The 25,970-nt window shown below is 37.9% G+C and overlaps 1 protein-coding gene across 5 annotated transcripts in view; it reads left to right on the plus strand.

The window, feature by feature from the left end:
- Positions 1-25,970, plus strand: part of LOC103474519 (leucine-rich repeat and fibronectin type III domain-containing protein 1-like protein) — a 170,719-nt gene that overhangs the window by 132,657 nt on the left and 12,092 nt on the right. For all 5 annotated transcript variants that reach the window (XM_008425562.3, XM_017308300.2, XM_081614344.1 and 2 more), the window contains one exon: positions 21,148-21,794. In XM_008425562.3, coding sequence (XP_008423784.1) covers positions 21,148-21,794 — 647 coding nt within the window. The remainder of the gene's footprint in view (positions 1-21,147; positions 21,795-25,970) is intronic.

A 25,970-nucleotide genomic window follows, 5' to 3' on the forward strand; every position in this document is an offset into this window, starting at 1 on the left:
AACTACAATCATAAATGTGTGATTTTCTTTTCCCTCTAAAGCCGTTGCAAAAGAATGAAACTTAATGAAATGAATGTCAAAAAACTTCAGTAAACAACAAAAATAATTGACTTTTACTAGGTTAATACTCTGATCAGAAGCGTTGCCACAAATCCTCCTGCTTATATACGTTTATTGAGTTCATCGATCTATAGAAGTGTCTCACAAGACTCTCTGGCCACAGACTCTGTTTTTATTCAGTGCATGTCTCATAGTTATCACAGAAGAACTTCATCAGGTCATCTCGAAGATGTCTTGCACACACAGGAGTTTCTTTTAGTAACGATGACTAAACGGCTCAGGGCCTTTGATGAAATTTTGAGCTTTTTTTCCTGAGCCAGGTTTGCAGCCTGTTCCAAGTTTTCAACTTTATTATCATGTCCCCAATGATGCCTCCTGAATTGTTCTTTTTTAGGTGGGGGGGTGGGGGATCTTATTTTACCTTAGGCTCTTCAGGTGTGATGAAATAATCTTCTTTGTCAGATTTTGTGGAATATTTTGTCTTTCTTTTAAATGGATGTCACCTTGAGTTCCTGTGTGGGTGGGTTCCAGATACAAATCACATTTGAATCAAATCGAGGAATCTTCCCGGAGGCTTTTTTTTTTGTTTGTTTCCTTTAGGCCGTAGAAATTGTCAAACCAATCAATCAATCAATCAGTCGATCAAGTTTATTTGTACAGCACATTTCAGCAACAAGGCAGATTAAAGTGCTTTGTATCACAAAAACACAAAAAATAACACATCCTAAAAATAACATACTGACAATTGAGAAAACAGTAACATTGTCATCAAAACATATTGGTTTCAATTTTCAATTTATTGAGGTTCAAAGTTAACTCTGTACAGGTGGGTTTTTAGCCTAATTTTAAAGGAACTCTGCGTTTCAGCTATTTTGCGGTTTTTGGACATTTGTTCCAGATTTGTGGTGCGCAGAAGCTGGATGCTGATTCTTCATGGTTACTGTCAAAAGCTTCAATAGGAACAACATGATTTAGGGGTCGAATCATTTCAATAAGGCTGCCTTAATAAAATATACTTTTATTGCGTCTCTCAATTCTTAAAAAGGCTGGGTCTTGTTCTTTAAAGATAGTTCAATGAATTCTTAAGATTTTTGCTGGGTTTGTTTTGGATCACAATTCCAGATCACTCTATCCTTGCCGATAATGTATTTGCTTTACATTACATGGATTTTTAAGGGAAAGAAGCAATGAGTGTGAAAAACAGCCAGTCAAGTGCAGTACAGATGGAAGACAGAGTTGGCTCTTAATATTTGAGATGGAATTGCAGAAGATAATTCAAAACAAAATTAATGAGCCTTGTGCCAGATTATTTTCATTACTTGGAACCAAAATATACTCATAAGTTAGTTACAGTTGTAGATCATGTCCTTTCTTTGACAAAAAAAAAAATCATGATTAAAAAGCTGGACAAGCTCTAAGCTGTGAGCAAATTGGTTCCCAACTTGCTAATAAAACATTTGCTTCTCAGCTATTTAGCATTTGCTCTAATGATTTTGGTCCATTTCTTCTTCATTTTCCATTCTTTGTCACACATACTTTAATCTGTCTCTCCATTACTCTCCATTCCTCCCTTCTCATCTGTGCCAACATGAAGCTACAGTAATATTCAGCTCTTAATTACCCACTGCACTGGTTCAGTTACATGACCTGCTACCCTGTACGCACGCTCACACTCTTGCACACACGCGCACACGCACGCACACACATCAAACAGCACGGTGTGAACGCTTCATCAACAGGGACATGAATTGGATATGGAGAAAGAAAGGGTGTGATTTATGAAAAACAGTACTGAAGTCAGCAAAGGAGAATAATTCCAAACTATTAACTATTTTCTGCTCTGCCACTGCTCACCATTTACTCGTACGGACATGTGGAGTTGTGAAATTGTTTTCATGCGTACTTCTTTTTGTTTGTACAGGCAGAGCCGGATAAATGAAGGCATGCATGTGTAACAGGATAACTTGGAGTGTGCACAGACAGAAGAAAACCTTCCATACTGTTACATAAGGGGTTCGGCTTTGCAGACAAGAGCTTGTAATTTTAGGCACTGCGACTGAGGGGTTTTGATGTTGCACATATGGGTGGTTATTTTCTAGTAATAGCCCTGTGTCTGCATGAATAAGAAAAGCATCACTTTGCACTTTGCGCATACTGTATCATACGGATGCATCAGCGAAAGTATGCATTTAAAAGAAATGTGTTAGCTGGAAAAAAAGGAATACATGAATATTGATTTGACAGGCTTCAGTTAAACATTGATTTACAAACATTCTATATTGAACATAAACGTGGTGACTCATTAGCCAGAGGGGCACCCGGCAGGAAAGCTTTTAAAGAAAGCCTCTTTGTTGGTCTTCATTAGTCTGTGATATTTTCCTTAGTTTAGCGAATAAATGTAATCTAAATAAAACTACAGTTAGTTTGTTTTTGTTTTGTTTTGAAAATAATGTCTTTACAGTGACAGATTGCATCGAATAGCTGCTTTCTTGCATGAAGTGTTTCATTGTTATCCTAAAAAAAAAAACAATAAAAAGAAAAAAAAACTGGGGTGTCAAAGCTCACTGATCCAAGATATCTGACAGAAAGTGGATACAAAACAAGATGCAGGCAAAAAATATGCACCCAAATATTCTTTCAACACATTTTTCTGAGGATGAGTGGAGGTCACGAGTCAAGTTAAGGGAAGCAAAGAGATATGCCACCATCATTCAAAACTGAATAGACAAAGAATGAACACACGGTATAGAAAACGCACACAAAAACCTGAGACATTCAGATCTAACAAAATCCACATGTACACAGATTAATCAAACTACCTATTTTGACCGAAAAGCTTATTCTTGCATAGGGTTACCAGAATAACACATTATGGGAATAACACATTTTTCAGCTGTTTTATGTTGCGTCTTGCGTGCACATGTTTTTGTACGAACACAAGATTTCAAGAAAGTAGATAATAACAATCTCTAACAATCCTTCCCCCCCAACACATCACAGATGGACAAAACATTTCTCAGTGCAGAATATTAACAGCAATAATAAATACAACTCCCACTCACCCACCCTGGTTAGTTGCTTTGCTGTTTCATTTATACATACATTATCCGCTGTATTTGTCTTATCAACATTGAAATGTTAAATGTTTATTTTTTTCCATTTTGAATGGTTTTTCTGATAGATTGTCCTCGTATAACAGTAGTTGCTTCTGGACAAGGCCATTAATGTTCCCAAAAAAAACTCCCTCTCCCTCCCATGTACTGTAAATCTGGTTGTAACTGACACTGATGGAAACATTTACTCTGATCTATCTCTGTCTCAGAAGTGTCAAAAAAAAAAAAAAAAACCTCATCGCGCTAATGCTAACACAACCTGTGATTACACTGCACAGATACTAAAGCTGCTGTCGGATGTTGCGAACATGCCGGTTTAGAGGGGACAGCTGAAGGAGGCATTTCATTTTCACAATATTTGTGAAGGTCTAAATCCCTAACAGAGCTCAGCAGCATGAGGGTGCACTGAGACCAAGGAGTTCATCCTCAAGATAAACACAGACAGCCTCACACTCTTTTCTTCGCGAGCGCACACATAGATGCACAAATAGACTGACTTTTTACACTTGTCTTTTTTTTTTTCTTTTTTTCTTTCAAACACACACTCAGGTTGAATAATGGCCCCAGTGAGTAGGGCGCCTACGAGGAAAGCTGTCAGTTTAATTGAATCCAGTATTCTCTATTCTCCCTGCCTGCTAATTGATTCTGTCAGGCTCGTCTGCTTGACAAAGAGACTGACATTTTCCCCTGCCTGGCCATGACTGTCACACAGCAAGCGACTGTGTGCGCTTGTTGGTGTGTTTCTTTAAATTGTTGACATGCTAATTTTTGTCCTTGCATGCTATTTATTTTGTGCTCTATAAACCTGACTGTGTCATTGTTTCGTTGTGTGTTTTCAGAATATTTTAGGGGGAAAAAAAATAGCGAACAAATCAAAATTTGCTTTACAATGGAAAATGTCAGGTACAATGTTAGTTACGTCACTTGCTTACATTAAACATTTTTTTGGTAGGTTTAAATCAAAACCTACCAAAGCAGATGTTGACGTGTTTCTAATCTATTCAAACCCTGCAAGAACAGGGCATTTTTTTTCTCTCTCCCATTGCTGCCGGGACTAAATCACAGCATTCTGCTCTTGCAGACTATGTTAGTAACTTCTTTTCCGTCATCTGAGTAAAACATTTTTTTTTTCTTGTGTGGCGTTTCAGAACTTATTTTGCTAAAATCCTGAAGAGAAGCGACCTTAGAAGAAAGAGCTACCCATGTCTCAATCAAGATTAGGCTGTAACGTCCAAAACAATCGACCCAGAAAAATAGGAAACGGTACGCCTTTTCTTAAAATTAAGGTAAACTTACAAGATACCTGTCTGGAGATTCTGGTCTCTAAACAGGTCATCAGTCCATCAACGCAGCACAGCCACACATAACTCTGCAAGCACACAGTCCAACCTAAGAGCAATTTGGTAAGACCAGTAAACTTAGCTTAACATATGTCTAAATGGATTGTGGAAGGAAGCAGGAATCCCTGGAGAAAACCTAAGTATGCTTAAAAAGAACATGCAAAAATCACGTAGATAAGTTTCAGTCAGGTTTCAAATTAGGACCTTATTTGCTAAAAGGCAGCAATGCTAAACACTTTGCCACTACCACAAAGTATATTTTAATATCTAATTTTGCAACAGATGTTTGGTTGTGAACTTATCTTTCAGAACAAAATCAGCCTAATGAAATTTACTTCCTACCAAAACTAGGATCACATTGTTTAAAGACCCCATCAACATAAATCCTGTTTTCCAACAAAGTGCTCCATGTTTAGAATTTAATTGTGAGTTTAAGGTAAGCCAGACATTTTTGTGTCAATGCTTGCTGGATTTCCCTGGGCCCTTAAATAATGCAAACCAGAAAAGGTGAGCTTGTTTAATACCAAGGAGACAGAAACTATATTTGAAAAGATGCAAACTCATCAGTTTCTTATGCCTTCAGGGCCTTTTGATTAAGGGCTGTTTAAAATGTTGTAGTGGTTGTTGCATCGATTATGTTACTTCAAGTCAGCAAGCAATGTCTTGGCAAAGGGGTGCCTGAGTCCAGTCCTCAAGATCCACCATGTTCCAACATTTGGATGCATCCAGGCTTCTGCACTTCTGAATCAAATGAATGACTTCTGTAGATTGCAAGAATTAATAATAATAATAATAATAATAATAATAAAACGGAAAACATAACAGCTTATTTATGGACACATGAAGGTTATGTTGAAATGATGGTCAGTGATGTAAAAAAAAAAAAAAGAAAACCCTTGGGGCGGGCCACTCGTCAGTCTCTGTCTTCCTCTTTATTTTTATTTTTTTCCTCTGGGAAGCAAGCTGTCTGTCATCTCAATTGTGTGCTTGTCCACCTGTTTCATTACCACATGTTCCTCAATTTTGTCCTTGCGTCCCCTTTTGTTCTGCCTTCAGTCATCATCGGACTTTGTGGTTGTCGAATTTCGCTTTTCCTCCACGCTGTATGCACGCGGCATACAGGGCGCACAAATAATCTCACATTAATCTCCACTCAGATTATCCTTTTCTGTTTGCCGGGGTGATGGAGTATAAGGCAGTGAGGAGAAAAGAAGAAAGATTAGAGTTTGGGGGTCACCAGCTTATCTAGTGCAACCAAACACTGGACAAGATCTTCAGGTTGTGTCACTGTGCTCCCTCAGACACTTTTAAAAAGTTGTATGAATTCGAAGGTTGGAATAGCCCACAACAGTTGATTCATATCTGTTGTACAACCCTTGATTCTGCACCTATTTGGCAAATTGAAAACAGACACACAAAAAAAAAAAACTGAGAGAGTAGTAAATTTTACAACTGTGATCTGATTGGAAAGTAGATTAAAGCTCAGTACCAAATGTTTAGCTCTGTGATTACTAAGCCTGTACCAGGATTTTTATAGAATTCTTGGAATCAAAATACTTTTTAGTTTATTGTATTCAGAACTGTTGTTTTGTGACAAATAGTGCATTTATTGTAAGGGAAATAACTTACATTGTTTAGAAAAAGCAAGTAGAGCAGATAAATATATATTTATCTTTGATATGTAGTTACCGATATCTGTCTACTTCCTCTATGGGCCACATTGGATAGACATTTATTATCAAGCAAGTATATGCTGGAAAAAAAATCTGGATTTTTTAATTACTTGATAAGGGTCAGATTTTTCCACTATTGGTATTCAAACTGTTGTCCAGATGCAGCTTGACACAAATGGAGGATCTGGACATCCCAGACGAGATCCAAAGTGGCACCGCCCTCAAACAAAGCTCATGCAATGCTCCAGAAAGGCATAAATGACCAACCTAAGAATAACAAGGGAGGATTATTTATATTTGTTAGATGGCAGAACAATGGACGAATAAAGTGTTCAGAAAATGCTTTTTTTTTTTCCCGTAAATTGTGTGCACATAATTTCCCTCAGATGAAATGTCTCTAAGAGCCTGCAGACAGCCTTGCTTCCTCACATCTTTTTAGATCTGCACAGAAATCACCCACTCCAGAGCCACTCCAAAACATTGACTTTGTTGTCCTTAAGCCACTTTGTATTTAATCTGGTTGTTTGCTTTGGCTCATTTTTCATATGGAAAACCCATTTGCTGCCAGGGTATTACTTCCAGCAGAATGTCTTGAGATATTGGCCCCTGCAAAACTTTCCTTCCCAGTGATCTTATTTACTTTGCGACGTACACCGTGGTGCTGCTAATGTCAAGCCTTTATTTTGTCAGATGCTTTTCCACTTGCATGCAAAAAAAATGTCATTTAAAATTATCAATAGATTTCACTACATTATTACATTAGATCACTAATAAACAGTTTTAATACATAAGAGCTGAGTTTAATAGAAGGGAACGTATTTAGCTGCTTAAAGATTATTTTCCTAAGGTACTTTTAATCTTAGGAAAATAATCCTCGTTGGAGCACAGATTCCGATGCATCAAATTATGACTGTGGATGTCCATGAATTCTGATGTCTTTCCATAGTGGGAAGATATGTGGAGAGCTCATTTCCCGGGGAGAGATCAATAAAACATCAACTGTGCGGTGAAAGACCTACTGCAAGGCACAGTCTTAAAGTGTGGTCACTGTGTACATCAATCCATCAACTCTACCAGCTTTTCCCTGCAGAGAGTCAGAGTCTATCCAAATCTTCACACTGCAAGAGATACTGGAAAACCTTGGGCAGGTTGCTAATGCATCACAAGACAAGCCTGCAGACCAAAACCTAAGGCTAACTTGGTATCGCTGATTTATTGTCTGTTTGAACTGTAAAAATGTACAGATAGTAAAAAATAAAAATAAAAAATGACAGAAAGAGGACAAGAGGTAGAAAGAAAGACCATGCAATAATTGTGTTACCCACCTTGCCACATACTGTGTAGCGTTTATTTGGCACAACAAAACACAGTGTGTTTGAGTCAATCGAATATCTGGCATAGAAATTGACAGAGCCACAAAAGGAAGTACAAAAAAGAAGCATAATTTCATCAGACTCAACATGAAACATATTTAGCTCAGGGTAATGTGTCCAAATCCAGAGCTCTGACTCTGTAAATTACTTTTGTACTATGAGACAAAGGAAATGTCTGTCCTTAGTTTCACTGTGACGGTAACAAATTCTGTACTGTTCATCTGTCATGTTTTAGGTCAAAACGATTACTTTTATCATTATCTTTTGCAGAGCATGTAGTAAGTAGCAGGACCATGTAATAATTAGCAAACTGACAAATTATATAGAGTAACTATTATTTCTAGTAAAAATAGGGGATTAGCAATTTTCTTTTGACTTAATGATCATTTCCCTCTGACCTGTAGTTTAACAAGTGTGGTTGCAAAGGTTTTTTACTTACAAAATCTACTCTACGTTCGATTAGGTATTTTTGAGAGAAAAGTATTAGATTAAATTTTTCAAAATACAGTAGAAGTACCTGTCCAACAGTTTGCATTAGGAAGGGTTGCAGACAGCTTTTGGAGCTTATATGTAAAATACAGGTGACCTACTTATAGCTGTGCCCAAATACCATTTGTAGAGCCCATCCATGTTGCTGTGCCACCACTGGCTGTAATAAATGTACATCAGCAACTAGAAAGCTACATTGTGCATCCAAATGACAGCTTGGCCCCCAAGGTCTTTTCCACATCAAGCAGATGGATGTCACTTCCAGCCTGTCTGCCATAAGAAGAAAGCTATTGCCACTCCAGAACTGATGCCGTATCTGTGGATTACCTCGCAATGAATTAATTAAAACTCTTCTAACATGCTCATAATAATGATAATGAGGTTTATAATCACCATTTTTGGTATTATGGAGCTTTTAGATCTATTTTCAGTGCAGCATTTTAAGCAGTAAAATTGGGCTCCTGGGACTTCTAGGTGAAAGAAGTGCAGACAGAATAGGAGTTTAAATTTAAACCCCGTTAGACAAAAAAAATCAAGACATCAGAATATGTGCCTTTTTTTACATTTTTAAATGCAAAATAGTAGGAGGATGATTTGTTGTTATAGTAAAAGCCACAAGTAATGACACTGAGGCCTTTCTTTCCTGCAGACTATGCACATTTCAAATGCCAAATCTCCACTTTAAATGTCCATGCTGGGTGAACAAAGAACCTTGCTTATTGCTGCAACTGTTAACATTTTATGGGAGCCATTTCGGGGTAGCAACCTGGAACCTACAGTATATTTATTATTTAATGACTGAACACAATAGGTTGAGGAAGGAGGGAGAGGAAGTGTAATATTTTCTTTTGTCTTGCCATTATATTTCACACCAGGCATGCCCAATGCTCCTGTTAAATTTTGCAGCTTTGCCCGGCGATTTTTAAAGGGAGCGAGAGGCATATTATGTATTTTCCATGAATAAAGTGACACTTTATAGCACAATCAAGTAACTATGTTACCTTCAATAATAAAACAGAAAACAGTGCATTTGTAACTATAATCTCCACTTTACCTCAGAGGTAAAGGGCGTTTCACCACAGAACAAATTGCGACCACTTGTTGGTCAGTTTCTGACAAACAAATTGGACTGATTGGCAGGTGGCGTTATGTCAATAGCTGCTGCTGCTAGTCTGGAGGAGCTGTGTGTGGAAGGTGTGAGGGATGGGTGCTATGGGGGGGAGAAAGTAGGCTTGAGACTGCAACTACAAGGAGATGCTTTATGGAAATAGAGAGCGCGTTGTGAGAGCAATGACTGCCACAGGAGATGTGAGGATTCCTCAAACATGCATGAAAGAATCACAGCAGCACTTCAGTTACGTCGTGATGAGGGAGAAACATTATAACATGGTATAAAGCTCAAACCGTTCCCTACACCCCAGCCTTCCTTAACATTTAGCTTTGAATATTTTTTCTATCCTTCAGCAACAGAACTGTCCCCTCTGAATGAAATGTAATGTTCAGATGAAAAAGAAATCATTATCACAGTTTTCAGACATACCGTGGGTGATTTGTAAGATTTATTTCCAACACTTACATGTAGTAATGCGTATTTGAAATTTACAAACACAGACAGGAGATAATGCTACAAATTAGTCTGTGTTCTGCACCCCATGATTAAAGTGGCAATAAGAGAAGCAGCTCTAAATCCACCGCACCTGTTGGGAATCCTGCTGAGCTCTCCTGCCAGCTGGAAACTCGTCCAGGTTGCTTCGGCAGCACATCCCAGGTCTGCGGTCTGCGGCGGATTGTTCTCTCAGTCATCTGTGGATGGCGTACATTCAGATGGATGTATATGGAGGCTTGGCACTCCCTCCTGATGCCAAACAACATAATCTGGCTCCTCTGAATGGGGAGGAGCGAGCTTAACTCTAAAACCCGCTGGACGGTCTTGATCCCACAGTGTCACGGATAACAATTGCAGTTAACAGGTGGATGAAATATGTTTAGCTGACAAAGCTGCATATATTCAAGGTGACAAATTCATGAATTTACGGTCCCGGTCACAGTCCCTTACCTTGGTTTAGTAGTGTGTCTGAATATATGTCCTCTTTTTGAAAGAAAGCCTGAGCATTAACAATTATATTGAATAAAATTCATTTGCAAATTGCACCAAAAAGGTGGCGGCTCCAGCTATGCTGGTTTTGGCTCAGTTTTTTTAGATTCTTGACAGTGGATCAATTTTGAAACAAATTATAAGTCTATTCAGTGATTATAAGTCTATTCAGTGTATAGCTTTCTGTAAAGTCAAGGTAGGACAGACAATTGAACAAAGGTAGAAGATGGTAGAAACATTTTGAAAATGATAAAAAAAACAATTACCACAAACAGGGAAGAACTACTTAAAACTCTACAAAGAGGAGGAGGAAAAGCTGTTTGAAATGTTTGATTTTTAACTATTACTGAACAAATTCTGAGAAGGCCGTATGAATAAGCCTTTTACTCCCTCTCCATCATCTTACCAGATAACATCTTGAGTTGCCCACTCAAAATATATCTGTAAAGAAAAATTGCTTTTGTGTAACCGTTGGGTGGAAATATTTTTCAAGGCAATTTCAAGCCTGTTTTCTGAAACTTTGTTCTGTCAAAGAACATATAACTATGGTGACTACTTCAAACAAGCCTGTATAAACAAATAATTTTTACAAATAAATAACTTATCTATAATGTTCTAAGAATTTTGGAGTCTGAAAGACAAGTGTCAGTAAGACGAGAAGTTTTTGAAAACTTAATACAGAAAGATTACAGTTTCTTTTGCGGTGATCAATCACACAGTTCATCTACCGTATTTTCCAGACTATAGGTGTCGTACCTGAGTATAAGTAGCATAAGTCCAAAAATGTGTCATGAAGAGGAGTATCAGTCACGTTTATTTAGAAATTGTCAAACGTGAAAGGGACCTCGTCCACGCTGATGAAAGGGTTCAGTGACATCTTGTGTTCAGTTGCCCTAAATTAAATAAATATGAATTAATGGCTGACCTAGAATTAATATCTTAATGTTTTACTTTTATTTTCAATCTCAATCCTATATAGCTCAGTCTTTCTACCTGACCAATACATGAAACTCCACAATTACAAAACACACAAACAGGCATACACAAGGACACACACAGAAAACAGGTCACAGTTATAATAGCAACAGATCTGCAGTCAGCTGACAGCACAACCAGCCAGCCTACTGACTTTAATATACGGACAAGTCCCAATATGGTTGAATCAAAAAAAAGAAAGGAAACTACCCAGACTGTCTCTAATTTACACAAATGTCACACACTGTCCATTTCTCACTGCAGAGCAGACCAAGTAAAAGAAAAAGTTAACTGCCTTGGGAATGGAAGTACACCCTTTGTGTATGTATATATATATATATATATATATATATATATATATATATATATATATATATATATATATATATATATATATTATATTAGGCTTATAAATGGAAATTACAGGTGTAAGAAGAGACCAAACTTACAAATTTCTCTTAAAGCCAATATTTCCAAGTCTTTCTCCTGGCTCAATGTGAAAATACGAGGATAGCATGACAGGGTAATGGACCTGCTTTTACGCCTCTGTGGCATAAAGTAAGGTAGTCACACCCCACTATTGGGCAACTCATTGTGTTGAGCCATCTTACCGATTTGAAGGTGTGCTGCAACAATTAGATGGTCTGTATGACACATTTACTGCAAAATCCCATCAGGATCTGGGCAGCCAGGTCTATCACCATGACGATGCAAAAACACAGATTGGACACAAAGTCTGCTGAGACAGCACAAAGTATCGGACTGCAGCCAAGGGTGTTGTCTTCAGGTGAAGTTATAGTGGAAAGTAGAACATGTCACACATCACCAATGTGTTTAGCTTACCCATAAAGGAAGATGCCCAGTACTCATTTTATGCATGGCCCTCTCTTTATACCCAACCAAACTGCACCCCTCATTTAGTTTCATGAGGGCGGCAGGATTTTTGAAAGGTTTCTAACTTTGAACACCAATGCCTTATTTTGCATTGGTAAACAGCCAGCTGCAGTTGAGAGCAGGGGTTGGTTTTATGGCTTAATGGCAGAACACTTTTGTGAATAGGGCTACTATAATATTTAAATTTTTATGGTTAACATAGCATTATTGATATAATTACTTTTACTGGCTTCTTTATTGGTTACACCTGTTAAATGTGTTGTTAGCACAAAGAGCCAATCAGCCGGATACATGGAAGCAACTGAGTGCATTTAAGCACCAATATATATGATGTGTGACTCGCTGAAGTTTAATCAGAGCATAGAAATCAGGAACACATGTAATTAAAATGAGTTTTAAACTATCAAAGACTGCAAAGGACTGCACTGGAATTTCATGTACAACTGCCTCCAGTTTAGAGAGAATGATTAAAAAAAAAAAAAAAGAAAATGCAGCAGTGATGGAAAATGCCTTGAAGTCAGAGGCAGAATTTGGAAAAAATATTTTGAGATGCTACAAAAGCAAAAAAAAAAAAAAATCATATTATCGAAGAGAGGAAACTGAGGCCACTGTTAGCATAGGCTCTCCAAAATTGATGAAAAACAAATTACAAGCGCTGCTTGTTCCAAGCAGTCTTGATTTCAGTTGAATTAATAGGAACAGATTGTGGGTAAATACAATTTGCTCTATGTTGCTTTAAATTAACATTTCTGGCATGTTGTGGTGATAGTGTAGGGGACATTCTATCATTCCCTGAACATTGCTAAATGCCACGGTCTGAATATTGTTTCCAACCAGGTCTATTCCTTTATAACCATCAGTGTTCCCTTCACCTGATGGCCACTTCTTCCATGCCACATAGCTCAGAGCATTTCAAACTGGTTTCAATACAGAAGAGCGCATTTTTGTTTTAGAGCAGGAGATCAAATCAAGGATATGACAAATCTGCTACTGTATGATGTTAGCATGTCGATATAAACTCAAATCTCAGCAACATTTCTGACACCTCCATAAACTTGTTGGACATATAGTTAAAGCCGTTTTGAAGGCAGAATTGGTCAAAACTGTGTGAACATGTAAAGTGGCCGGTGACTGTACACATAATGATTATTAATTGCAATAATAACAATGTAATCACTGTATGTAAAGATGTTCAAGGTCGTGAAGTCACATTATTTTAGATGTTTTTCAGAGAGATGTTGTTGCAACTTTGCCAAATAAGAGCTTAGAGGGAAGCTTTGATGTCTTTCCGTAGACTTGAATAATATGTCTCGCTGTATCTGCTCTGAGCTGTGAGAAAATGTTTATAAAGATAATGAGCTCCCAAAACTACCTTTTAAATATGTATGGTGCACTGATTTTTGAATAACACTGTAAATGACTGAAAGTCATGTTGCAATAGAGTATGACAAGGCAAATGATCTAGTTGTGTAGAGTTATTCCTTCAGGAGAGAGATACTTACAAGGGCTAAAGACAAGAGACTGGAGAGGACTGGTGAGATACGGCAAAATTATACACCATGAGATTATGATAACAGTGAATGAGAAGGGTCGTGTCACAGGTGTAGCCAATCAGAGTGACCCCAAATCTACTGACTCAGATTCTCAGGGAAGGTGCATCTCAGGAAGTGGCTCATCTCTTCAGAAAGGTCAACATGACGGGGCATGCAGCGCCTGAGCTTCAGAAGGAAAAGTCCCCACAGAATGATTAACAGTGTTGCAGGTGTGTCTATCACTAAAGCTCTTGACATCAAATCTCACCTCCTGACTTGTAAATTACCTAATGACGGCTCTGTTCTTCCAAAAATTGCATACGCTCACACTATTTTGATTGACCTTTTTATGTTGTATTGCGTAATTATTTTTAAAGTACAGTCAGTTTTAAAGAGTAGTCACTTCAATCACATGTGCTTGAATATCGTTTTTCAATGATTCAGTGTTTATTGCAAGTCAGCAAGTGACTTAACGTTTATTCATGTTGAGTTCACTTTTTTATTGCAGCATATTCACAAAAATGGACCTGGTGTGCGTGCCACTGGAGCCTGTGCTGTTAAACCTTTGCCCTTCTCGTCTCTGGACCACCTGCTCTGGTGGAATAATTGGCACATTAAACTATTTAAAAACACCCAGGGCAGATTCTCATCAATATGCACGGGGCGTTTTTGCTTAGATCAACAGTCACAGCCCAAATCTCAGGATGTGACTCTGTGACAGCGTGTGTGGAAGTGAAAGAGTGAGTGTTTGTGTACTGCTGTATGCATTCTAGCTGCTTGAGGCCTGAGTGATGGACAGAAAACAAAACATCTTGCTGTCAGTCAAGCCAGTAAAATTCAGACATAAAAAACGTCAGGCTCAAAGAAGCACACTCATGGGAGTGTGTGTGTGTGCGGTTGCGTGTGTGTGCGTGTGTGTGTGTATGTGTGGCCTTGTATTTGATACAGCTTAAGGGTCATTTTTCCAGACAGATACTATTTAGTGAGGGCTGCCTGCTCCTTATTGAGCCCAACAGGTTTCTGGTGGCCCTGTTGACTATTTGCAACAAAAAGTCTTTGATGGTTCTGTGATCACGCCCCAATATCTTAAGAATTTCAAGTTTGGTCTTTTTTTTTTTTTTTTTCAAAAGACAAGAAGCTGCCTAATAACTATGCTCACCTTAATATAGCTTGCTGACCTCCATAGGCCACACACTCTCTCATTACACACACTTGTTATTCCTCTATGCATTCAGGTTTATCCAACTTGGAATTAGAAAATATGCATAAAAAAGATTAAATGGCCCAAAATACTGACTTCATTTATAATAGTGCACACAGTGTGTATATTTGCAGGGTATGGAAATAGCAGCTGCACTCAAAACGGGTGCCTTCCCTCCCTCTTGAACACATATACATGCAGCAGTCAGCAGTGCAGCACCTCTCGTTTCTTTACTGTTTAGAGCAAGCGAACAAGTGCCTCTGATGCAGCATGTCCCAACTCTGGTTCAAGACACACTGCCCTACATGTTTTTGCTATTTCTCTGCTCCAGCACCTGATATCAATTGATAATGATGGTTAATAGGCTTATGTTCAACTGCAAACATATGAATCAGTTGAGGTAAAGTAAAGAAACATGCAGGTCAGTGGGCCTTGAGGACAAGAGTCACCCATCACTGTTCTAGTCTAAGATTAGACAATAATAAAATGCTTAAATAATAAAAATAAATTAAAAATATATGTCACATGATTCCTACTGTAACAACAAGAAGAATTATAACATCACACAAGGAAGACAGCTGCATTGTACACAGACACAGCTTGTGACTGTCACAAATATAATTTTCATATTTAACTTATTTCAATGTGACGGCCCTATAAACTCCACCGTCTTCTTTTGAGAATGTTTAACTTGAAAACCCAGCGCCTTGCTTTTTATGTTCAGTATAAACCCAACATGGTAAGGGCTCAGTTGACCCGCGCAGTGAAAGCAGGACAGCCAATTAAAACTAAAACAAAAAAAAAGTGTAGTCTATCAGCCTGGCTCACAGGAGTGCGTGGGAATTCTTGCATGTTATAACTAAAGGGCAACAGCTGTGGGCTCCAAGAGCTTTCTGGGAGAATCTCACAGTCTGCAATTTGTGTCACATGAGCACAAGCATGGAACACTCCAGCAGACTTCAAAATGTACAAATTTCTATATACAGTGCAATAAATGTCATGTTTTAAACCGTATGGTTCAGGATCAGTAGTTATAGTGTAGTCCTATTTCTGCATAGATATTTGCTGAACTGCATAAAATAGATGGAGTCACAGAGGTGTCAAAATGTGGCCTTCTGAATGACTGATTTGTGTTCAGATACAGTGCCTATAAAAAGTATTCATGGAGTTTGACTTGGAATTGTCCTTTTCAACAAGTTCAGACACAAATTCAACTATGATATTGAGGTCTTGACTTTGACTGGGCCACTCCAGAACATCCACCTGGTTATGTTGAGACCATTCCTGTGTAGCTTTAGCTGGGTTTTTCAATTTGTTGTCTTGCTGGAAAATGAATGTTCTCCAACAACATCTTCCAGATATTAACAAACTTCCCTACAGAATTTTCTGACATTTTGCTGCATTTATTTTATTTTCTAACTTTGCATGCCTTCCAGGGCCTGCTGCAAAGAGGCATCCCCACAACATGATTCTGCCACCACTATTCTTCAAAGTGGGGATCACATTGGGAATGTTGTTTGTGGTGATCCGCCAAATATAACGACTTGTCTGATGGCCAAAAATCTCCATTTTAGTCTCATCAGATCAAAAAACTTTCTTCCACTTGACCATGGAGTCTTTCTTCAACACTGACTGGTGAAAATCTAAATTTAAATCTATATTACGGCAAATTTTTCCATGCATTACTTGTCATCTGCCGTCTCTAGATTCTGAAGCTTGTGAGGATGACCTGATCTAGGCAGATTTACTCATGGTCCATATTTCCTTTTCTTGATGGTGGATTTAACAGATCTCCAGAGGATATCCTGTGCATTAGATTTTTTTTGTTTCCGCCCCGTGACTTTTACTTCTTAGTATCCTCTTCTTTGATTTGCTGGAGTTTTCTTTAGTGTCCAGGAATACTTGTCATTGCAGACAAGTATTCATGTCTGCAATGATAGACAGGAATACTTATTAAGCGGTAAATTGACCTTCCAGACACAAGTGTCTTTATTCGACAGTCACTTGAGACACAATCACTGCATTTAGGTGATCTCCATTCCACTACTTGTGAGGCTACTATGACCGATTAGTTGGTCCTCTGTTGAATTAGGTCATTTAAAGGGGGTGAACATTTATGCAATTGTATTACTTATTTTTGTCATTTGTAAAAATCAGTTTTGACTTTTGACAATATAGTGAAAGAATTGTCTGACACTTTTGTAAAAGCAGCAAAAGGGTAAAATGTCCAAGTTGGTGAATTCTTTCTATGCCCACTGTATTCTCTTTTTTTGTAAAGAAATGTAGATAGTTGATTCAAAGCCTAGCTAATTAGATAACTACGGTAAATTATAATAAATATTACCCTAATGTCACTGTATTAGGAGCAGTGACATTCTAAAAGTTAACCTGCCATTAGAATGTCCTAAATTTTACAGACTGATCATTCATTGCAAACCATGCAAGGAGGAGAATAAGGGCTCTGGAACAGTTTTAGTGAGCGACGAATATGCAGAGATGGGGCCATTACTACGGCTGTTCTGTAGTCTGGATGATGCATGTGCTGTGACAGATTGCTCCATGTCACAGTCCATGGGGAAGCTGTGTTGCTCCCCAGTTCCAACTGACCACAGTGAAATCTCATTGGGCTCTCTGTGGGGATTATAAATAGTCTCCTGATGCTGTGCTGGAGTTTGCATTATTGAGTTTCATTAACACCAAGAATAAACAGCAAATTGTTAAGAGGACAACGTAGTATACTGCTGACCTACTTACTGAACTTGAGCCTGTATTTGTTTAATAGCTTTAAGGGAACCCAAAAAAAGAATTAAATATTTAAATTTCAAAATGATCATTATTTGCAAATAGTTATTTCAAATGTCTTCTATTTTAATTGTCCCCTTTACTTGCACATTTCTTTATAAATTATCACTGTCCTATTTTGCTTGTTAGGCATTCTTTGTTTATTTATTTTCTTTACTTTATCAATAAATAGCAAATACCACGAGCAGACTGCGGCGAAAAGCAATTAATTTACAACGTAACTCACCACCATCTGCATCTGAATGGGTTGAATGTAGTGTAAAGTGCTTTGGAGTCCTCTGGACTAAGTAAAGCAACTATGCAAGTACATACACAGACTATTTACCATTTCACTCGGGTGTCCTAGTTCAAGTCTAATCTGCATCCCCAGAATCAGAACCAAACATGGAGGAGCACCAGTATTTGTTATGCTCTTTTAACAAAAAAACTGCAAAAACTCAGAGATCCTTTAAATATAATAACTTTTCTCTCTTACTAACCCATAAAGCACATTGTAGACTTTTAAAGTAACAGAAGTGACATTTAAATTTCTACTTCTTATTTCAGAGGATTACCTTCAAAGCGTTATGGTTTTTCTCTGACATTTACTGATGTCAGAGAATGCTTTCAAATAAACTTACACTTAGGCTCATTTTTCCATGCATTACTTTTATTTGAACCTCATTAACATAAACAGCTCTCCAGTCACTTTCAAAGCAAGCCCAGAAGTTGGTTTTGTAACAAATATTGAAACTCACTCCCATCTACATGGAAATTTAATTATAATCCGTCACGACTTTTACATAATGTGTTTTGAGTCAGACTGTTCAGCTCCTGAGGGCACCTTTACACACCTCGTCTTGCATTGTGAGAAACAAAGAAAGAGTCTTCACAACATCGCAACTTTCAAGTTTAATCAAACATGAAATTGTCAAAGAATTAAAAGAAGCACAGCAGCTTGGAGATTTCAGATGAGAATTGATATTTTTTTTTTTTTTTTGGGACTTCACCACAGGATAGTGGCTTATATTTAGCTGAAATCCTCTAAAAATATATTTTTATCAAACATTATAGGGAAAACCACAATTTCCCAGATCTGGGTATGCAAATAGAGCTGTTTGTTTTTCTTCTTCTTCTGTTTTTATTTCCTTATCACATCTGAGAATTCCTGCCCAAATCTGCTATCACATCATCTTGTTGCCCTCCAGCAAGAAATAGCGAAGATTTTCTGGCCCAATTTTGATCAGGAAATAAGTGTAGGGATTCTTTCACATCAGTTCACAACCACACAAGGTCACACACACACACGCACTCAGAAAAACACACAAAGCTTTCTGCCAAGGTATACTTCCTGGATTGAGGTTTTGTGCCATCACTACTTTTGGCACTGAGACTGGGCCAGGCAATTCCACGCTGCCCACAGGCTTTTGCAAACACAAACATGAACGCACTCACTGACTTTCCATCCAATGTTTTCTGCTCTGTACTATGTTGTCTGTCTCCGCTGAGAGGGGGAAAAAATTTATAGCATGATCATGAGAAAGATAGTAAAGAAGATTTATGTCACTATGAGGAACATGCGACTGAGGCATGAGGGAAATGTACCAGTGTTTGACAATTTCTCCTAGTTATTCTGTATGTAACACCCCCAACCCCAGAAGAAATGCAGATAAAATGAGTATGAAGGCAAAAGGTACGCACAAAAAAAAAGCACTGCTATACATTATTATGGTGATTTCTCTGGTGGATTTGACCAGCAAAAATGTTCAGTAAAATTGGATCTGAACTGTTTACTTCCTGGGACGCAGAGGAAAACGTTAACAAAGGGAAGAATCGGGATGGTTTAATCTAACACTGTACCATGGAAGTACCATTGAACAAACAAAATGGTTGAAATAGTTGATGTATATGCTTTTATACATACATATTTCTCATACATATTTCTGCAGTCGTGAGGGTTAGATTTTTGCAAGTGTTTGACAGACCACAAAATGATGAATTCCAGCTCTGTGGGGAAATAAGGCCAGTGCGGTGGCTGTTGTGCCTCAGGCAGCAGTGCATGAAACATGTAATGACACTTTATGTATCTTTCATATTTTTATCACAGATAATAAAACCATAACTTCTTTAAACATCTGATGTCTTAAGGTTCTTATTTTAATAGCCCTGGCTTATCAAGCTCATCTGTGTAATGCAGCAGCAAATAGACATGTTAGGTTCTGTATAAACTTGGATTACGGGAAGTACCATTGAACAACCAAAATGGTTGAAATAGTTGATGTATATACTTTTATACATATATATTTCTTATTGAATATATTAACAGTTGTATAAAATGTCATGTCTTTGGACACTATTTAGACATTGTAGCAGTTTAGCAGTTACATAAATATGTACTTGTACTTGAATTTGCAAAAAGACTTAATCTCTTTGTATCCAAGTTACCCTTTTATTTATGTATTTATTTATTTAGTTTGCTTTTAAAACTCCTAAATCCACGAGCTTTCATCTTTGGCCCTAACAAAACAAAACAATTGAAATACCCTTAGGCAAATAAGGTTAGGGCTAAAAATGAGGTTTAGGGGTGACATGGGTTTCAGTCTGAATCATGGCAATGGCTTCAACAGGTCAGCAATGCCTTTGCTACCAGCCACCTTCTGCTGGCTCAGATGCAGTTAAGCAGATTAGCCTCAACAATAAAACTAACTGCTCATCGTGTAGGTGTTCTTCAGGCTGCCAAAAGAGCTCTGACTCATCAGAGCATGCTCAAATACTAAGTGGAGGTGTCCTCTGGTGTCTGCTAACCGGACATTACAAAGCATTCCTTTGGGTGTTATGGGTTGTTTTTGTTTGTGTGGTTTGCTTCCCACAGAAGATCCATTCAGCTTCATCTAGCAGTGCGATGGTTCCCAAACCTGATCCTCAAGTATCCCTGCCCTTCATATTTAACTCTGTTCCAGCACACCTGATTCGAATAATTGCATGACCTCCTCTGCAGTCACCAAATCCCCCCACTCATTAAGGTCAAGTGTTTGGAAGCAAGGAGACATTTAAAACATCTAAAACTTGAGGACTGGGCTTGGAAAGCACTGATATAGAGCGTGTGGAGATTTTTAATTTTTTTTTAAACCGTTAATAAGCAGCATTTGCAGAGCCCATAACTACAATGTGGGATGATTTCAGGGAGTTAGTCATTTAATGAGAGTCAAAGATATGTCAATGCAAATGCTCTTGGCTTTTTCAATACTACATTTTCTTATAACAAGATGGTAATTACTTGTCTAAGGTTTAAATTCTAAGCTTCATCAATATAAATTGAGTTCTTTGTTTACCTAAAACAAACACTGCAGTATTGATGTTACATGCATGTACATACATTTTTGTAAATTAATGATTTGGTCATATGGAAATGCGATTCAAACTTAAGAACCCAACAGATTTGTTTAATTTACATTGGTTGTAAATAAATGCTCATTTTATTTTCCTGCTTTCTTTAATATGACGTGAACATGCAAAGCGTCTATTTGTAGATGCACCGTTTTAAATATTCTTCTTCCCTACAGCATGTATGATAGTTCAATCATCTCACTGACATCATCCTTTTGCCTTTGTCTTCTGCAGGATGATTCCGTCCACCACCAATGATTTTCTTGTCCGGGACCTTGCTGCAGGACGCAGCTACGATCTCTGTGTCCTGGCTGTATTTGATGACATCATCACATCGCTGACTGCAACTCGACCTTTGGGCTGCCTCTCATTCACTACAGACACTGAGTTCAGTCAGTGTCAAGCACTTCATAGCCACTTCTTGGGTGGCACTATGATCATCATCATTGGAGGAATTATAGTTGCGTCTGTGCTGGTTTTCATCATTATTTTAATGATCCGATACAAGGTTTACAGTCATCAAGGCACTGGCCATGGGAAAGCAACCATTGCAGGGACAGCGCCAAGGCCACAGAGCAACGGACAAGGAGGCAGCCAGGTTCAAGTCCTTCCTCACTCTGCCTCAAAGATGACAGACAGTCAGGACGAACAGGTGCTGTTGCCATCTAGAGCTATGTCACCTAGCAACACTACGAAAGACACTGTGGCATTGGTCGAGGAGGAGAGCAGCGAACAGTGCGTCATGGCAAAGACGGACTCCTTAGCTAATGAGGAGTTGCTCTCCCCAACCAAGACCCGCTTCTCTTCCAGGGTTTCCATTGAGATGAAAATCAGACCACCATCTGTCACCAAAGATCCCTCATCTCCCATGGAACTAGCAGGTAGTAGAACCATAGAAAGACAGAAAGATAAAACTAAATAGACATAGAAAGTACCAGCCAGCAGGGCATAGAAGAAAGTGCTTTAAAGGAGTGAAAGAAAAAAATGAAGTTGACAGAGTAAAGGTGGGTGGGAAAATACAAAGAAGGGACACAAATAACGTCAAACAGAGAGCGATGTGGGAAGACAAATGGACAATGTGCAATTCAGAGAGTGAAATTGAGCAAGATAATAGAGAAAAACGCGAGAAACTGGGTGAGTGTGTGCGAGAATGGAAATGAGAGACACTCATTGTGCACGTGGTAAATATGAGACAGAAGGTGAGACAACCTTTTGTCTTTAGTGCTACAGTCGGATCTCAAGTCCTACTTAACACATTCTCTTTGAAATATCGCTCTATGCAAGAAAGATTAACTTAACACTTATAGATAATCTAATTACAGAAAAAGATCCATGATGAGTCTTCTCCAAGCTTTGTGGTCTCTGTTTTGCTAACTTGCTTTTTGGATTTAGTTCATTGACTCCTAAGGGAGAAAGATAATTCTATATATCCTTAAGCTGCTACGTGAATCGCATTTACGTAGCAGCTTACAAGTTACATGTAAGCTGCTACATACAAGTTACATGTATGTGATAATGTGATGTTTTTGCCACAGGCATTGGCAGTTTATCAGACAATACTAATACTATAGTCAGATGAAGCAGAAATTACTGAATGAGTCTGAAGGAAAGAGGGACAAAAGCAAAAGTCAACCTTTCAGACAACGCATTTTAGGACAGGACTTGGATGCTTTCGAACTGTCTCTATGTGATTGTAGAAAGAAAATAGGGCTTAAAATCAACCTTCCTTGGTCACATCTCCAAGCTAACACACATGGTAGTGACAACGGGTACACTTGTTCAGTCGTTTCCAAACACAAATGGCAAAACAGCCACTCTCAGAGCAGCAACTCAACACATTTGTTTACCAGAATTTGGCAAAGACAACCTGCTGAAGTTCAGACCAGACATAAAAAGATGATTTAAGTGACATTAAACATGCATGGTAGTTTGAATATTACAAAATGCTGACCCACTGAGATTTACATGCACAATCTCTCAGAAGGGTTTCTATGTGATTGGTCTGAAAAAGTCAAATTATCCATTGAGTTGCAAATGCATTGGCCAAAAGTCTTTATCAATGCCAAAGATCAGAAAATAATGCTCACCAAAAACTACAGAATAACAGGCTTGACCAACACGTACGGGTCTCACAGTCTCTGGTTATTGTTGCTGGTCACAATTTAACAGCCATAATTTTACCACTGTGACTACTGTCTAGTCAGTAAGGCTAGACAGGGTAATGCACCATGTCATAAAACTGAGCTCACCTTGAACTGGTTTAATAAACATGGCAAATAATTCACTATACTCCAGAGTTTCCAAAGTCCAATTCAGTAAAGAACCTCTGAGATCTTTTGGAACAGAACATTTATATTATGGACATTAAACTAACAAATCTGCATAAACTCTGAAAAACTATTATGGACACCTTGTTCAATCTGCGCCATAAAAAAATTAAGACAATTCTAAAAACAAAAGTGGTCCACAACTGGTACTATAAGGGTGTAATAAAGTGTTGAGTGTGTATATCTCTGGATTTTGCACCTGAATGTTGGTTTCACAGACCTTTAGAATGGGATATGCTCAACACACATGCTCACACCTTAAAATATATCCTGCTGAGTTTTAATTTATGCCAGCTTCATTGATAAAAACTCACATCTCTGTAAGGCATAACCAGCTTGATTAATGAATCATAAATGAGCAGTTAGGGGTTTATTTTATTTTTCCTTTATAGCAGAGCTATAACACAAAAGTGGGTTTATGATAAAGACTATTAAGCAATGTTCAACATGAAAAATGAAAGAAAAAATGTTATGAATACCTTATGTTTGGATGTTTATGGACATAGACCATTTAAAAAATCTTTAAAAAACCAAAAAAAACATAGATGTTGAGACTAAACAAAGCATTCTACAATTTAGGTACACTTCTGTGTAAATTGTGAGCCCAACAAAAACTTTCATCTAAGTCCTATTAAGATGGCAGCTAGATGCTCTCTTTAAGATGGCATCTCATTTGTGATCACAGTCTTGCAAATTTAATGGGGATCCAGCTGAACCAAAAAGGTTGAATCAAAATAAAGCAATCTGAAGCTATAGAGGGATTTTCTTTCATGTCATGTTGCAAAAACTTACAAACCTTTAGACGATACCCTAGTCCTTTTACTTCTATCAGTTTTCCATGTTTTCCATGTTTACTTTAGCCATTCTCAATTGAGTAACTGGGTTGCTAGGATTTGACAGTAGGTCTGTAAAAATTACTAGAATCCAATTCTGCGTTTGAAGACCGGTGTCCTTCATGTCTTGCGAGTGTCCCTGGGCTCGACTAGTTTCAATAATCTAAATAGGATATGCTGAAAATTATATTGAAAATAATGTATTTTGAATATTCTTTTTTCTAAATTTTCAGAATTGGCTTGCTTTGGGAATTGTTCAACTTTCCTGGAAACCAGATACAGTTGAACATAACGGTAACTCAACAGCATTTACAGGAAAACAGTTTGTTTTGGACATGTATTGCAAAAAAGGAAACCGCAGCTGCAAACCACAAAAACCTTCACTTAAATTATACAGCACTGTTTGTCAAAGTTTGTATCTACTGATTTATAATTGAAATTCTGAGCTAAAAAGAAATGTAACTAGAAAAATACACAAAAGATTTATATGACCTTGGACAGTGGGACCATGATAGATAATGAAAACATGCCTCTCTGGCACCTATAAATGTGCTATTACTACAAACAAATTGAAGATGGTTCCGTTGTTGTAGATGTCAACACAATACTCAGAATAATACCAATTCAGTAGATAGACAATAGATAGAGTTTATGTTTTTATTTCTGGTAATTTCACAAATAACTAACAGTTACTGAAAAAACTAAATGTTATATTACAAAAATAAGATGAATAAGGGTGACTTTTAATAAATAAATGTTGTGCTTTGACCATGTTGTGGCATGTGTTGTAATAATGTGGAAGACAGTTGACAATTGTTTAGGAGTCATTGACAACCATCACAAAAAGAACAAGACACAAAACAACTTTGCTAAATGCAGTGGTCATTCACAGAGTTCTGTGTCCAAGTTTATTACTGAAAGTTGAATGAAAGGAAAAAATGTTGCCGAAAAAGTGCAGTTTACAGCAGGAATAGCCGCAACCTTAAGAGAACTGTGAAAGAAAGAACTTTTAAGAGTTTGGAGGAGATTCACAATCCAGGTTATGGGCTATATCTTTTGCATTTTCTGTGTTAAGGCAATCCTGAATCAGAAACAGCATCAGACAAACAGCAAATCATGATCATAATGCTTTTTTTTTCTGTAGCAGACAACATTCTGAACTAACAGTTACTTATGTAATAATTTAATTGCAAGCAAAAACTGTTGGGTGTAGCCTTTGTGCTACGTAATCAGGCCCACTTCCCTTGATTCTCACTGCTCAAGTGACCTCATATACTCTCAAAGTTCACATGAAATGCTAACGAGTGTTATAATAATATAAATCCACATGAGCGTGTGAAATCTTTTTGGGGGCATACGCTCTGCGTACTAAACCTACACCAGAGCATTTCTCCCTCAACTCTAATCCTCTCAGGAAAGCGGGGGGTTTAATGGGATGGATAAATGGAGACACCTTTTCACATGAGTGGCTTAAACAGCTGAGTTGAAATACTTTATCAGTTGTTGATATGTCATTCAATTGGCCTCTGTGAATGAGTTTATGAGAGAAGATACTGAGCCTCGTGGTGATAGCGGCAGGAGAACAAGAGATATGTGCGGCATGAAGAAGCTTAGCCTGAGGGTTCAGAGAAAGGTTTCACTGCTATGAATTTTGCTGATTTTGCAGTAGTTCCGCTGTATATAACTTCACATAAATTCACTCAACATCGCAGTTGGTAAGCGTCATAGAAAGGTGGAATTCCAAACATGTTTGACTCCCTCAGGTGTCAAAGAGACTACAGTGGAGAGTAAATGACTTTACGGGGTTTTTTTCACATTGGTGATGTGTGATTTGTACAAACACCAAAAACTTAATTGGTGCTCAGAGACTGAAGGCAAAAATAAGGTTGCAAATAAG

Source organism: Poecilia reticulata, chromosome 13, assembly GCF_904066995.2.
Source record: "Poecilia reticulata chromosome 13, P_reticulata-male-v2, whole genome shotgun sequence".
In the NCBI taxonomy this organism is placed as follows: domain Eukaryota; kingdom Metazoa; phylum Chordata; class Actinopteri; order Cyprinodontiformes; family Poeciliidae; genus Poecilia; species Poecilia reticulata.